The sequence below is a fragment of the Rhinichthys klamathensis genome, unplaced genomic scaffold, assembly GCF_029890125.1.
Source record: "Rhinichthys klamathensis goyatoka isolate OS25496 unplaced genomic scaffold, OSU_Roscu_1.1 h1tg000206l_1, whole genome shotgun sequence".
NCBI classification, from domain to species: Eukaryota; Metazoa; Chordata; class Actinopteri; order Cypriniformes; family Leuciscidae; genus Rhinichthys; species Rhinichthys klamathensis.
Window position 1 is genome coordinate 944,257 of NW_026606731.1, and position 14,948 is coordinate 959,204.

The 14,948-nt window shown below is 35.8% G+C and overlaps 2 protein-coding genes across 2 annotated transcripts; both read right to left on the reverse strand.

Moving 5' to 3' along the window:
- Nucleotides 1–2,405: 2,405 nt before the first annotated feature.
- Nucleotides 2,406–7,078, reverse strand: sdhdb (succinate dehydrogenase complex, subunit D, integral membrane protein b). Its single transcript, XM_056263505.1, has 4 exons — nucleotides 6,963–7,078; nucleotides 6,261–6,371; nucleotides 5,643–5,793; nucleotides 2,406–2,572 (listed from the first exon to the last, which is right to left on the reverse strand). The coding sequence occupies exons 1-4, from the start codon at nucleotides 7,009–7,011 to the stop codon at nucleotides 2,407–2,409; spliced, it is 477 nt and encodes a 158-aa protein (XP_056119480.1). The 5' UTR covers nucleotides 7,012–7,078; the 3' UTR covers nucleotide 2,406.
- Nucleotides 7,079–8,013: 935 nt separating this feature from the next.
- On the reverse strand, nucleotides 8,014–11,778 carry il4i1 (interleukin 4 induced 1; the record flags this gene model as incomplete). The annotated part of the gene is made up of 6 exons (XM_056263496.1): nucleotides 8,014–9,003; nucleotides 9,834–9,970; nucleotides 10,052–10,120; nucleotides 10,261–10,462; nucleotides 10,739–10,851; nucleotides 11,464–11,778. Coding segments are annotated over 6 exons (1,605 nt in total), but the record flags the coding sequence as incomplete, so codon positions are not given.
- Between the last annotated feature and the right edge of the window lie 3,170 nt (nucleotides 11,779–14,948).

Below are 14,948 nucleotides of genomic sequence, written 5' to 3' on the forward strand. Positions count from 1 at the left end.
AGTTAACAAACATAAAATATGAATAATTTTCCCCATGAGGCATTTGCTGCTATGACTGAATACATGAGCTTTTTAAGATCATAACAGTGCAGGGAGCTGGCATAAAATATATCTCCCCCCAAAGGCTATTAAAGACTGTTTGGCGTGCCAGTGTTGACTGTCTCTTTTACATGCAAAGCATGCGGCTTAAATTACCTCATAGAGACAACAAGTGACACTTACTATATATATATAGAATTAACATTCAGATTTTAGTTTTTCATCTTCAGAAAGATCTTTTTCCTCCCCATATTGCACGAGAACTGTGACTTGCTTAATAATGTGGAACTACCTCTTTAAGTAGGTTTTCCTGGTAACCCTGTCTGAGATTGATACCACTTATCTAAAGATGAGAAATCAAACAAACACTTTCTTTGAAAAATGTTTAGTGTACTAAAATCTAACTGATATGTCACTTGCATAATTTGGAACCGTGTGTGTACAGTACATATAATAGTCATGGATCATTTTACTTTGTTTCGTATCAGTATCTGAAATGTCAAAACAATAATCAACCAGCACTGACGACGTGCAGTTATACAGATACAGTTTTTCCATCATTGTGATCATTGTAATGACACCTTTCACAATGCTTATAACGGACCATATCAAGAACTTCACAGTTTACACTAGACATTTGATTTCATTAGTTTTAAAAAAATACATAGGACTATTCAAAGCAATATGTCTTCATGGATTTAGCATGATTACATGCTTAACCTGCTAACCAGATTACATTTTCAAATATAGTATTGTTTAAGTGATCTTTGACTCCATCTAGTGTTAATAAATAGCATATTAAAACAAGTGCTGTTTAACCAGAATACTGTGATCCTGATTTGGTTTTATAGCCTTAACACTATAGACCCTTTCAGCTATTTTTGAAGAATGTTTTAGTTTTTAGAACATAATTGAGTTTTTCTTTAAAGTAGCAAATATAAAGACCCTTGAAATGACACTTACAAGGCTTAAGCTAGTCCCAAACTAAAATGCATGTTTGAGCTGTCTTAACTGAAAGCAACTTACACTGACATATCTTAAAATATGCCAGTGCCATTGTTTTGTCTCAAGATGCACACCAATAATGCTTTTTTTATAAGGCAAATTTATAAAAATCTACTTAAATGCCTTATTAATTGTAAATCCCTGTCTGTGAAACCAGGCCATACACTCTGTACCTGCAAAACTGGAGAATCATTTATTCTTTTAATTTTGCCTGTTTTAATTTTGCCATAGTACTTTGGAAAATCCTGTTGGCTCCATAAGAAACCAAATAATCCCAAAACTGCCTTTATTATTTAATATAGTGCAGCCAAAAGCTTCAATCTGCATAAATATCATACAGATTACACAAATCTCCATAGCACTTTAACCAGACACACTCAAGAAAGCCAGACTCAATCACGTCTGAGCGGTTTAAGAGGTCTACAAGAACATGATTACAGGATCAAAATCAGTCCGAAAAAAATCCCAAACTCACTTCAGTTTGATTAACCACACAAGTTCAGTTTACTGTAACCAGTATCACAAGCCTGTTTTAAAGACATCTAAGCCATTTAAAATTAAAAACGTAATTCAAATAAATGTTTTAAAGGCAGAGCATTCAATTACAAATTGCTTTTCATAAATTATTCCTCAGGACAGAAGAAATACAGCCATGCAACATGTAAAGTTGAAATACAGTTAATATGATAACTCCCCAGATGTTGTGGTCATTAATGGAGGACTCGAATATGATGGTAAATAAATACCATGCTTAAATGTCGGTGTCTCTAAAACAGAAATATTGGTGTATAGCATCAGTTTAATATCTGTGCACCACAGTACAACATAATGTGCTCATGATCCAAGTTAAAAATCACTTCCTGTTTACACAAGGAGACATTAAAGATAAAGTCAGGTTAATTCTGCATGTCATGCTGACATAAACAGCATAAGTCAAGATGTTACATTTTGACACATCAGATACTGGCTGACAAAAAGGCATTTTTGGATAAATAAGTCCAAAACATGTAAATACATTAAAACGTGTTTGAACTTTAATATAACCGTAGTGATTTTTCAAGTTCAAATACAGCAACCGTCTTATAGCCACAACAATTAGTTCATTTTGCTGCATCAGAAACACTGATTTGCCAGAAGAGAGAGTGGATGACATGCAGAGTATTTCATCTTAAGCAAAAGCTGAGCATGTTCTGAATAAACTGACAGCATTTACAAATAAAAAAACACCTGCAAATCGACACCATGTGTTGTCAAAAATTATATATTCATAGAATTTACATATGTCACAACTGTATACAATAAACTGGAACTCTGATGACGGAAGCGGATCCCACACCACCCATATCCCTCATCTCAGTCCAGTCATTTACTCCACAAGAGGGCCACAGCTTTACAAATCCCCACGTCATGGTAGTTGAAGTAGCACAGGCCGGCGAAGGTGACGGTCGACAGAACAAAGAGGCCTGCGTTAGCCATCTTGACTTTAAAGTCTCCATGAACGTAGTCTGTCAAAACCTGGCCAAGACCCCTGGAGAAAACACAGTTATGCAACGCTGTCCTTTTCAATCAATGGCACTTATTATGTGTACTAGTGTTAATGATTAATCAGCAATCTTTTTTTCCTCAATGTAATTAATTGAGCTTTTAGATTTATGACTGTTGTTTCAGCTCAAATGCAAATGCAAAAGAAATCATCTAAGACATGTAAACTTGGTTCATAAGAAGCCAAACCTATCAGAGGGATGTTCCATAAAAGACGCTAAGAAAAGCGGGGATTAAACTCCAACACCTGACTTGAATGGACCTAACAAATAAGTTGGGGCTAAAGCGGTTTCATAAAAGGTCATTGAAGTTCACGCAATCCTACTAATTTGATCTAGGTTTATCTAGATAATCGAGTGTGCACGCGTTTCTGAAGCAGCCCTAGAGGTCGATCATCGATCCACCATCAAACAGCGTATATTTTGTGCTGTTTAATGCATTCGAGACATGTTTTGTTTTTCCTTTTACATTTCACAGGAATATTCTCCATCTGTAAATGTTAGAAAGTCGTGCAAATATGTCCATTTTGCTGCTAAACTTCACATTGAACGAGCGCTGCTGCGCGCATGTGTGACAAATAGGAGCGCAATAAATCTGACTAAAATATACATTTTGTAATGGGGTAAATCAAATGTAGGCTAATATACTGTAGGCTAATTACTAAGCTCAGATTCATACCAGTTCAAATGTATACTGTGTTTTTGTAATTATTCCTGTATACAATTTATTTTTGGACGGATAGTGGTTAATAAAGTAATAAAATAATGGTATGAGAGAGTGTCAGAGGTAATATCATTGTGTTCCTGTCGGTCAGTGTCTGTGTAACAGCTGAGGCTTAGCCTGACAGTTAGCCCGCCCTGGACCAGAATAGTTTCCCAGCATAAGTTGCCAGAGTAACTGAGTTTGAACTATTTTAAGTTTGCTTTATGAAACAGAATCAACCAACAATAAGTCTGACTAACCAAAATAAGCCTGGCTTGTATTCTAATCTTGTTTTATGGAACAGCCCTCTCAGGTGTTGAATCATTTCTATAAATAATGATTATGTCACTGTAAACACTGCAAGAGGATGTTAAAGGCACAGTATGTATTAAAGGCTTTCCTGTAGCTCAAACAGTAGAGCGTCGGCGCTTGTAACGCCAAGGTCATGGGTTCGATTTGGAAAGCAAGAACTGATGAGAATGTAAATGTGTACCTTGAAATGCAATGTAAGTCGCTTTGGATTAAAGTGTCTGCCAAATGCATAAATGTGTGAATGTAAGTTTCGCCACTAGAGGTTCCTTATTCAAAACAATAACGAAGGAGTACTTGATGACGCCATGTTTTACTTGGTCAAAACTAGGGATGTCAACAATTAATCGACGATCGATTAATTGTCAATAATAAATTTAATCGATAAAACTTATCGACGATCGATTAATTGTCAATAATAAATTTAATCGATAAAACTTATCGATCGTCGATTAAGCAGGTTCATGCGCACTGCTCAACCGCGAAACATGTAAAGCGAGCACGCCAGAGTTATGTTTGGGACCATTTTACACCTTCATCATGACTATAAGTTTGCGTGTGCATTTGCAGCCTTTTGTTTTGTGCATATGCAAGTTGTAATATTGTGTAGGCCTATCTATATCTGATTTATCTTATATAGGATGCATTTGGTTAACAATTAACGCTGTAGTAAAGCGTACGGTGATCAGCTTCAGCGCGCGCAGCTCAAACGGCACTGCACGACTAATAATGATGACTATGATTGGGACTGTCATATTACATAACATTATAAAGAGAACAATATTGTAATATAACATTGTGAAATATTTGGGCTTAGTTGCCGTGTTTCATCGCATTGCTCCAGTAAGAGCGCGTCCACAGCATGAGTCATTCTGAATGGCACGTAACTTGGTTCAAGTTCACTTGTGCATTCGTGTCATTTTGTGTAGATATAATGGACTGTCATATATTACATAACATGAGAACACTATTTTATAATAGTTTAATAATATTTAAACTATCGCGTTTTCAGCACGTTGTTCCAGGAAGAGCGTACACATTCTGACAAGCACGCATCTGAGGCGGTGTTGGTGACACGTTGTTTTAGTCATTATATTTTCTAAGTTATTTCATTAAATGACCAATCACATCGAAACATTTTACAATCCTACTTTAGGTTTAAGTTTATTTAGATTAAAAACTCTTCTCATTCATTTGGTGAGGAACATGTCATTTTGGTCAGCATTTGCAGACCCTGTCATGCTGTTGGCCATATGCCACTGCAGCAGACGCATATTGCAGTATTAAGGCTAACGTTTAATCGATTGTTAATTTAAATGACGATCGATCATGGGAATTTGTGAAAATTTGTCCAATCCACAAAATGCAACATGCATATGGTATTTGTAGATATAGCTATTATTCTGCTGTATTAATGTTCAATTGATCTTTTTTTATTTTAACTAAAAATTATTGAAATATGACATCCTTAGATGTGGGCTAAAACATGACAATACTATGATTCTTATTTATGTTACAGGTGGGTGACATACGAGTAGCCTGTTGCATAAAAACTGACAAAATTCTGTAAGACTACTCAAACATGCTTAAAAGCCAAGCTGTTACAGCTAGCTAGTACTTTACCACATTTACAACTGAATGTAATACATTTTAAAAAGCATGTGTATGTATATGTACATCGGTGACCCCAATGTAACTAACAGCTTAGCTAAAATTAGAAGTGTGGCCTTGAGTGCTCATGTCCACAGGCGGTTAAATCCTTGCATGAAGGGTATTACAGCCACCCATGACTTGGCTTTGCAGACCAAAGTAGACGCCTTCATTTTGTGTCAGAAACAATTTTATGGAATAATGCAACAGTGACCTGTCAAGGTTAATGTGAAACCTAATATGGAATTACACCAGGCACTCCGGAATATTTACAACTTACTGTGACAACATCTACAGATAATTGATCCGTCCCCCCCCCCAACAGTTTCCATTTTCAGAAAAAAAGAAGAAAAAAAAAGAGAAAAGCAATAACAACAAAACATAAATTCAGTTACCAGTGACCATGTAGAGTAAGGGCAGCTGCTAGAGAGTAGTCAACAGCAGGGCCGGGAAAATAATACGCAGCGGGTGCCATGCCCAGAAGAGCTATGCTCAGGATCCGCTCTCCGGTCCAGTGCAAGGAAGCAGCTTTGGACCCAGAGCCCGCTAAAAAATAAACAATTAAACAGTAACATGTCAACACCTGCTTCTTCAAGAGAGAGCATCTTCATCAACACATATTCATTCTCTATACAGTCTAATTCTCAAGCCATCACATTTATTGCATGCATTTAATCATCATGTACCCCAACAGATAAAAAAAAAAAAGTTTATTATGTTTAGTCTATAGCTCTGAATTACCAATGTTTTTATTCTCAACCATTCTGTCTTTACCAGTGATTATATTATTTGGCAATTCGTCAGAAAAAACCTGACACAAATGACAGAAATTTCCAATTTTTGGAAGGGAAAGAGATTAAAACACTTGTATTCAGATGCAATAAAAAGGCTCTAGTCCAGTCTGACAGTACCATCAACAATATAGTATGCTAATAAAATGAAAGGAAAAGACAAATAACATCTGCCTTGATTTACATTGCTACAAAAGCAAACATAGGATATAAATCACTAACCATAGTTGGAAGGGGTAGCATGTATCTTTGCGGATATCAAGTATGGACAATCATGATCCTTCTTCTGTATGGCCAAAGGTCTGATGAGGGAAGAAGAGCGAAATAACAGAGCTGTGGAAAGCATAAAAAAGAGGAAATACAAGAAAACATACATAATTAAAAGGAAAAATGTATTCATAATCAAACATTTTAAGCAATGCATGTACGAATTTGATGTTAATCTGTAAAGAAGGAGGACGTTGTTGATGTTATACAATGCTTCAACTTGACAATTCCTTTAAAAACATCCCACATAAATGGATTATGAGATTCTCAATTATGAGAATATGACTTTTATGTACAGCCTTAACAGCATGTGTAACGTTAACTAATAAAAATAGATACAGGGACATGACAAATACTCTAACGTGCAGACATTATTATACGCTAATAAAATCCATGTCATCCACTAGTCTCTGTTTTACTGTGTTCGTTATTACGAACTACTTTACAATAATTGAGACAAAGAGAAGAGACACCAAGCTGAAAAATCTCTGACATAAGTTAGCATGCTAACGTTAGCCATAAACTACGAGTACGCGTGCTGCGATAAATATGAAACGTCAATGAAGCAATGACTTATTTTATAGTAGACATTAAAGCTAACCTATTGTGATACGGCCTGAGGCGACGACAACAAAAACCTGAAAAACACAAACTTACGGCTGACACCTCTGTGGCAAACAGAACTTAACCTGACAAGAGCCGCCATGATTCTCACAACCAATCCAAGGTCACTGGAATCACCCGGATATACTAAATGTGACCGTTGTGATGAAATGAACCTTTTCACGCATGAGTTAAATAGACTGAATGCATGTAAAACAAAACAATACAATTTAATAAAAAACAAAACAATCCTAGATATATCATTTAAGTATATATAAATTTGTAAATGTTTTTAATGTGTTTAAATTGCCAAATTTTGTAACTGTTGGCAGATCTTCTCTTTGTCAAGTAACTTGGGTGGATTTGATATAATTTTAAGACATATTACAAAACTACCACATGTTAGCATTCGTTAGGGTGTCTGTTTAGCCTCTTATCTGTTGCAAAAAATAATAATTTAGGTAAATGAATAAATTAACTCACTGTATTCCAAAAGAGTAAAACAGATGAACAGAGATGGATTATTACTCATCACTATGCCTCCTTCTTTTCAGATATCCGAAAAATGCCAGCAAATTAAGTCGTCTAGGCAAAATGTGCATATGAATAAAAGACAACTCTTTTTTTTTTAGTAAATAGAGTATTTTATTAATCTATATAACACATTTTAACAAATACAGGGACATGACAAATACTCTAAAATTAAGGGACATGACAAATACTTGAAAATTAACATTTATTAATGCATTCACTCAACTTTTAAAATTATTTATGTTTATATATATATATATTAATAATGTTAATAATAAAATAATCGTACAAATAGATTGGCAGAAAAATCAATAAGGAGATAACATTTCAGCAAAAAAAAAACATTTAAAAATATTATGAATAAATGTAATGTCTTGCTTTTGTGTAGTTTAGGTGCATTGTTACATTATATGTTGACAGTTTGCAATATAATTCAGAATAATGGTTAATCTTACATTGTATTGAGTGTTATGATTTCCGCATACGTGTTTAAATAATCACTGTATTTACATAAAATTCCATTAAAAATCAAATCCCGCAACTCAATTTACTCATTTACTCCAAAAAGGGTCATTGGGATTTTTTATATAATTTACTTTTTGCAAATGGTTTCATGGTAGGCTAGTGGAAGGAACAAATCTGACGATGAAAAGTTGACAGGGTGATGATATCTAGAGTTTAAAGTCATTTTTGAAGGAAATATAGAGAACAAAAGGGGTCAAATTGAAATTAGGCAATTTAAGGGTTTAAAAATGTCTTCAATCTATTATTAGACATACCATCATTTTTTGTTTCCTACTTTACATCGTTATTTATTTTATCTGACGCTCGCAGAGCAGATTTCATGGCAGTCTCGATCCAGCCATGAGGTCTGGCCGTGTGCTCTCCTGCAAAGTGAATCCTCCCCTCATTCTGGACTATAGACACATTATAGTCTCTCATTTGAAAAGGAGTGAAGATAGCAAAGGCACCGTGGCTGTAAGGATCTAGTCCCCACTTTTTCACAAAACCGCCGGTGCAGAGCTGGCGGATGTGTTCTCCATGGATCTTCACCAGGTCATTTAAGACCAGAGCCTTCAACTCCTCATCTTCTAAAGTCTGTAGGAGTGCAGCATCATCCGAGGAGGTGTAAGAAGCTAACACAGCCCCGCCTGATATCCCGGGGAACTCATGACTGGGGTAGTGGATGAACCGGGATGGCAGATCTGTGATGCTTTTCCCTCCCTTGATGCCATCATCAATCTCCCAGAACTTTTTGCTGAAACCTAGCACTACTTTTGTGGAGCTGGAATAGTGCACCGACCGTAGCGCTTCCATCTTTTCGGCAGACAGAGGCGGGTTAAAGTCAATGAGGAGTGTTGCTTTGGCTGTGGCTGTCACCAAGACATAATCGGCAGTAATGTTGGTCATGCTGCCGCGATTACGCCAGTCTTGGTATGAAACTGTCACGTTGTCCTGCGTTCGGCTGATGGCCTGGACTTTTGAGTGCAGAAGGACTGTGGCATTTAGCACTGAGTAGAATGTGTCTGAGAATGTTTCAAAGCCACCTGTAAATTCGAAATACCTGAAAAAGAGCATTTTATATGTTTCACATCTTTTTTTAACTGATATACACTACAGTTCAAAAGTTTGGGGTCAGTAAGATTTGTTTTGGAAAGAAATGAATATGTTTATTCAGCAAGGACGCATTAAATTGATCAAAAGTGAAGACATTTATAATGTTACAAAAGATTTCTATTTCACATGAATGCTGTTCTTTTGAGGGGGTTTATTTATCAAAGAATCCTGAAAAATCATGGTTTCCACAAAAATATTAAGCACCATAGCTGTTTTCAACATTGATAATAATAATTGTAAAAAAAATTGCACCAAATCAGCATATTAGAATGATTTCTGAAGGATCATGTGACACTGAAGAAGACTGAAGTAATGATGCTGAAAACCATCACATGAATAAATGAAATTTTAAAATATATTACAATAGAAAATAGTTAATATTTCACAATATTAGAGTTTTTACTGTATTCGTAGGTAACACTTTATTTTGATGGTTCCTTTTAGACATTCTGCTATGAGTAAAGTTGCACTACTAACTCTTGTTAAAGTATTAGTAGGCCGTCTGTTTAATATCTGCTAACTCTTTATTAGCACCTGTGATTATTGCACAGGTGTGCCTTAGGCTGACCCGAATGCTCACCCAACAGACATTCTACTGACTATGAGTAACTTTGCAAGTACATGTCAACTTATTCTACTGACCCTAACTCTACTCGTAACAGTCTACTATTACTCTAATAAGAGTTACTGTCGTTGCAGCGTTACTTAGTCAAGAGAATGTCTAAAGGGGACCGTCAAAATAAAGTGTAACCTAATTTTTATCAAATAAATGCTTACGTTTCATCGTCTTTTACATCAGACTGGATGTAGAGCATTTCAGTGAGGGCTGTGTAGAAAAAACTGTTCTCATTCAGGACATCACCAATCATCCGCAAAGCTCCTCTACTCAAATTTCCCACGTTCACTAAGTACTCCTGTTGCCGATCAGATTTAGAGACATTCAGCCATTATTACTCGTATCTGGACTTTAATGAATTTCAAAAATTCCTTGTTACCTTGACTGAGTATGAATCATACGTGTTCAACATTTTTTCACACCCCATTTTTTGCAGATCATCTCTTAACTGATAAAGAAGGAAAAATAAAATAGACGAGTAAAGCATAATGGGGGAAAAAATGTCAGTGGTTGTAACAGCATACCATTATTCTGACTCTGGACAAATATATGTGTTTTTGAACAAAAAGAAAGTTTTTCTTTTCTCACCTTGCCCAGTGCTATGTTGAACAGTTGACTGGCATTTTTCCCCTTTTCCCAGTCATATACGGGGTAGTTCAGTACGTCTGGGTTCTGTCTCACGGTGTAGGTTTTATAACGAAATCCGTTTATATAATAGTAAGTGTTTTCGTCTTCCTGCTGAAAATTTCCAAACTTCAGGCCCAGCTTGGTTGCGAAATTCAAGAGAATCCTTAAAAGTAAAGTGATATCAATCAAACAGGTTGATCAAGTTGTGGCCTGCAGCTCCACCTTCTGACCAGCAGGGGTCATTGTCACTTAGCGTCAGTTTTTGATGACCTCAGTTTCAATCTCTGCACTTTTATCTTTACTCTCATGTGGCTGTGATACAGTTTCACACTAATGACTGTACTTTCCACCCTAACCTCACATGAGGTGAATAAGAAAAATGATGATTTGACTTTAAAAATTAGAGAATTAATTAGAGATTGAAAATAACTTAACTTACTTGTGGAAAATTGGGATCCTCATGGCACCAAGTTCTGCAAACCAGCCCTCTCTTTTGTCCCTATGTGTTAGAATTCTTCCACCTATACGGCCACTTGCCTCAATAATTGTCACCTATAAGAGCAGAGAAAAAAGATCATGCATAAGCAAGAGATAAATAGAAAATACCCGAATAGAGTTAGAAGGCTATTTGGCATATTCTTATAATGACTTATATTAAATAGAAATGGGATTCAACAACAAAAATGTTCTTGAATAAAAATAAATAATTTAGTGCTTTAGAGAAATCACGTGCATAGCAACATTTTCTCTGCTTTACCAACAACACACTGTATGTAATTTTGATTACTTCCCGTTTTTTTTTTTTTTTTTTCATATAAGTCACAAAAATTACTTCCTCCCTCAGCATTGTGTGAGCTTGGAAATGCCATGCCATGAGATTGGAATCGTCATCTTTGAACTAGCAGAAAGTTACTATGTTTGCTCACATCATAAATCATGTGAAAGTGGTTAGGACAAGGATCGAGACCATGGATGCGTCTACTTGCACATAAAGGGTTAAGGCCGGCAATTTAAAGATAACAGTTTTATTCCTGTCATTTAGTAAGAAATGGGAAATATATAGCCTATTGTATTGATCTGCTTTAACATATCCAATTATTTCTAATTATCTATCAACTGACAGAAAGACAATATTTGCTTCCTTTTTGTAGCCCACAGTGTTACCTTGTGACCTGCATCCTCCAGAAACTTAGCCGCAGTGAGTCCAGCAGCGCCTGCTCCAACAATTATTACATGTTGAGGGGTCTTTGTCGGAGGAAGACCTTGTTCCGTTATCTTCAGAAGGTAATCATAATCAGGGTCTTGTAAGCATTGGAAAAGAGGATCATCCGTAGTTCCAACAGCATGGTAGGCAGAACCCAAGATCAGTGCCACCACCACATATACTGCAGAAAACAGTTTGAGGGAAGTTTGAAGTTTCTCAAAAGTTTTTAGAAAATTAAATCTATTAGGGTTGGTGCTTGTTCTTCTTGCTGCTATAAGGTTTCAACATAGAACATACTAATTTGTCCAAAATAAGTTTTGGATAAGTAGTCAGAAAACTGAACAGCAGCAGAAGATGCTTCAAAAGTGCTGTCTAATTCTAAACTAATGTTAAAAAATATCCAGTATAGCTGCCTTTGAGTTCTGTTTTCAATTTCCAGAAAAAGGTTCCTATTTTTCCATTTACTCAATACAGGAATATTTACCCACACGTGACAGTGGTTTCGGTTTATTTTCTTATGAATGAGAAAGACATGCTTTCATGACAATGAAAATTAAACAAATTAACCATTGTTTTGCTACACTAACCATATTTTAACAGTGGTATTTGTAGTAAAACTGTGGTTATACAAATGGAAATCAATCTGCCAAAAAAAAACATGATTACTTTTAGGCTAGGCTACGATAAAAAAAGATTTATAGTCAAATTAATTTTCGTAAGGACTGTTTCACCTCTTGCTAATTTCACTAATTTGCCTGAGCATTTATGCTTCATTCAGACGAAGCATTTCAACAAATCAAAAGGACATGTCCATCAAGTACTCACACAGGGTAATGGTTTTAAACATTTTGAACTGAGCGCGCCAGAAGCCGAAGCGCCCTGCGAACGTTCCCTTGCGTAAAGTGGAAACTGAAACCTATGGAAGAACAGAAACAGTCGGGTAAATTATGGAGAAATGTGGGGAGCATAATAAATTGTTTGGTGAAAACTGATATATCAGTATGACGGTATAAAGTACATACTAATTCAAGCTATAAAAAAATCAAAATAATGCTCACACATGCAGTGCATAATTAACAGGCTACTCACCTTCATAATGAAAAAATGGTTCTAGTGGTCCAATGCTTTTCTTTACCGCTATATCTAGTGTAAATGCTAAAGTTTAATTGACTAAAGAGGCGAAGAAGACGGATAAAGTGTCTGGACAGTGTAGTCCAGCTATCCTAAATGTGTCTAATGTCTCTCGGGATAATGAATCATGTGTGGGCTCCTCTATTCTGCAAGGAATATTTTCCCACACAGACTCAAGATTCAACCACACTGAACAAATTAGATTAGTGAGCTTTAGTATTCATTAACATACCCAATTTTCGTCAGAATCAATCATTTCTAACCACTCATTTAGGCTATGACTTTATCCTTCTGGCTATCAGTGCAAGCATTCACTTTTTTCTGTTAAATTTCTATCACTTTATTTACTTGTTTCTGCCTCTTTAACTTTCAAAATCGTAAATTCTGTATAGCAAATGGATAATGCATCACTTACCAAAGATCCAGTCACTCACTCTGACCGGTCTGCCGAGAATCTGGTCTGGTTTTATAGGCTATAGAAATCGAAAGAATTCATGATGGTGATGCATTAAACCACAAAGTTTCCGAGGTTGTCGGCCATGATTGATGTATGCTATGAAAAAAAAGGCACATCTTTATCTCCATCACAGGCCTTTTATTGTGAAGCTATGCCTATAGACAGATTTTTTTTTTTTTTTTTTTTTTTTGCTGTAGACACAGCATATTTATTAATTTTAACCTCATATCCCTCTGTTTCTTGCGGTTAAGATCAAAAGGCTGGTCTATACAAATTCTCCTCTTCCCTCATATCACATGACTTTAGCATTAAAGCTGGAGCCTGTGTGAACATGTCAAGTCTAGTCTGCATCCTGCATGAGATGCTTTTGACCATGCTTGCAAAATGTGTATAGGTAACCTAAAAACCTGTTTCTTCTTTCTTAACTTGGCAAAATACTAAATAATGGTCTTCATCAGGGTGTTAATTATATAATTATAGTCTCGATAAACGTCTTTACTTTATATATATATAAATAGTTATATAAATATATATAACTACACTACACACCTTGATTCTTGTCTACATTCTTGATTCTTGAAAAGTTTTTTTTTTATTATATATATATAATATATATATATATATATACATATATATATAATTTAAAAAAAAACTTTTCAAGAATCAAGAATGTAGACAAGAATCAAGGTGTGTAGTGTAGTTATTGTGTAGGCTATTTTGGTAAATCACGATACGCGAACAGAACTGTCTCGCTTGCCTGAAGTATCCCAGTAGACTGCTCGAGCACTTTTCTAATTTGGACGGTAAATCGACAAAAATAACGCCATATGTCTTTATGTATCCCTGTAGGCTATAGATTTGAATTGTAACAATATAATAATTTATTGTTTAAGATAATTTGGATGAACTGTGTGGAGAGGTTTGTGGCCTATTGTTCTCATAGCACATTTCACATAACGTCTTCACATTTCACACAAAGCACGCTATAACACTATTACTCCTGTCTGTGTGTGTGTGTGTGTGTTTTACTACAATAGCTCTGGCTGAGCTGTTCTTTTTATTTCATCATCAGCAAAGATAATTGTTGTGTAGGCTACAGGTAGCTATGTTTTTGAAGATTATTACCATTATACACTGCTCACATCAAACAACTATTTAATATCAACTTGTATTCAAGGTTTGACTGATGCTTCACAATATTGTTGTTGGGTAGGCCTACTGCAGCTTCTATGAGAAGATCCACATCTGCTGACTGTCAGTCATCATATTCTGTTTCATTGAGCTCTCAATAAACACCCTGACACTGAATGTGCTTCTTGTGGTCTTATATTTTTTTCTCATAAACAGATTCCATTTAGCCGACACTAACCAAGCTTAAGAGCAACAACCACATATCCTGTGCTTGTACCAACCTGCAGATAAACATATCCTGTTTGTTTCTTTCTATATCTCTTTAAGCTTGACATCACCATGGCATATACTGATAATGCAGGTATTTGTTGGTTTCGATGTACAGTTTTTAATTAATTATACACTGAACAAAATTATAAACGCAACACTTTTTTTTGCCCCCATTTTTCATGAGCTGAACTCAAAGATCTAAGACTTTTTCTATGTACACAAAAGGCCTATTTCTCTCAAATATTGTTCACAAATCTGTCTAAATCTGTGTTATGGCGCTTTTCCACTACACAGTACCAGCTCGCCTCGGCTCGGCTCGGCTCGACTCGATTCGACTCGCCTTTGTTTGGTTTTCCACTGTGTAAAAGTTGTACCTGTACCTGCTTTCGGGTACTTTTTTTCGTACCACCTCCGGCGAGGTTCTGAGCGAGCTGAGGCGATACTAAAATGTGACGT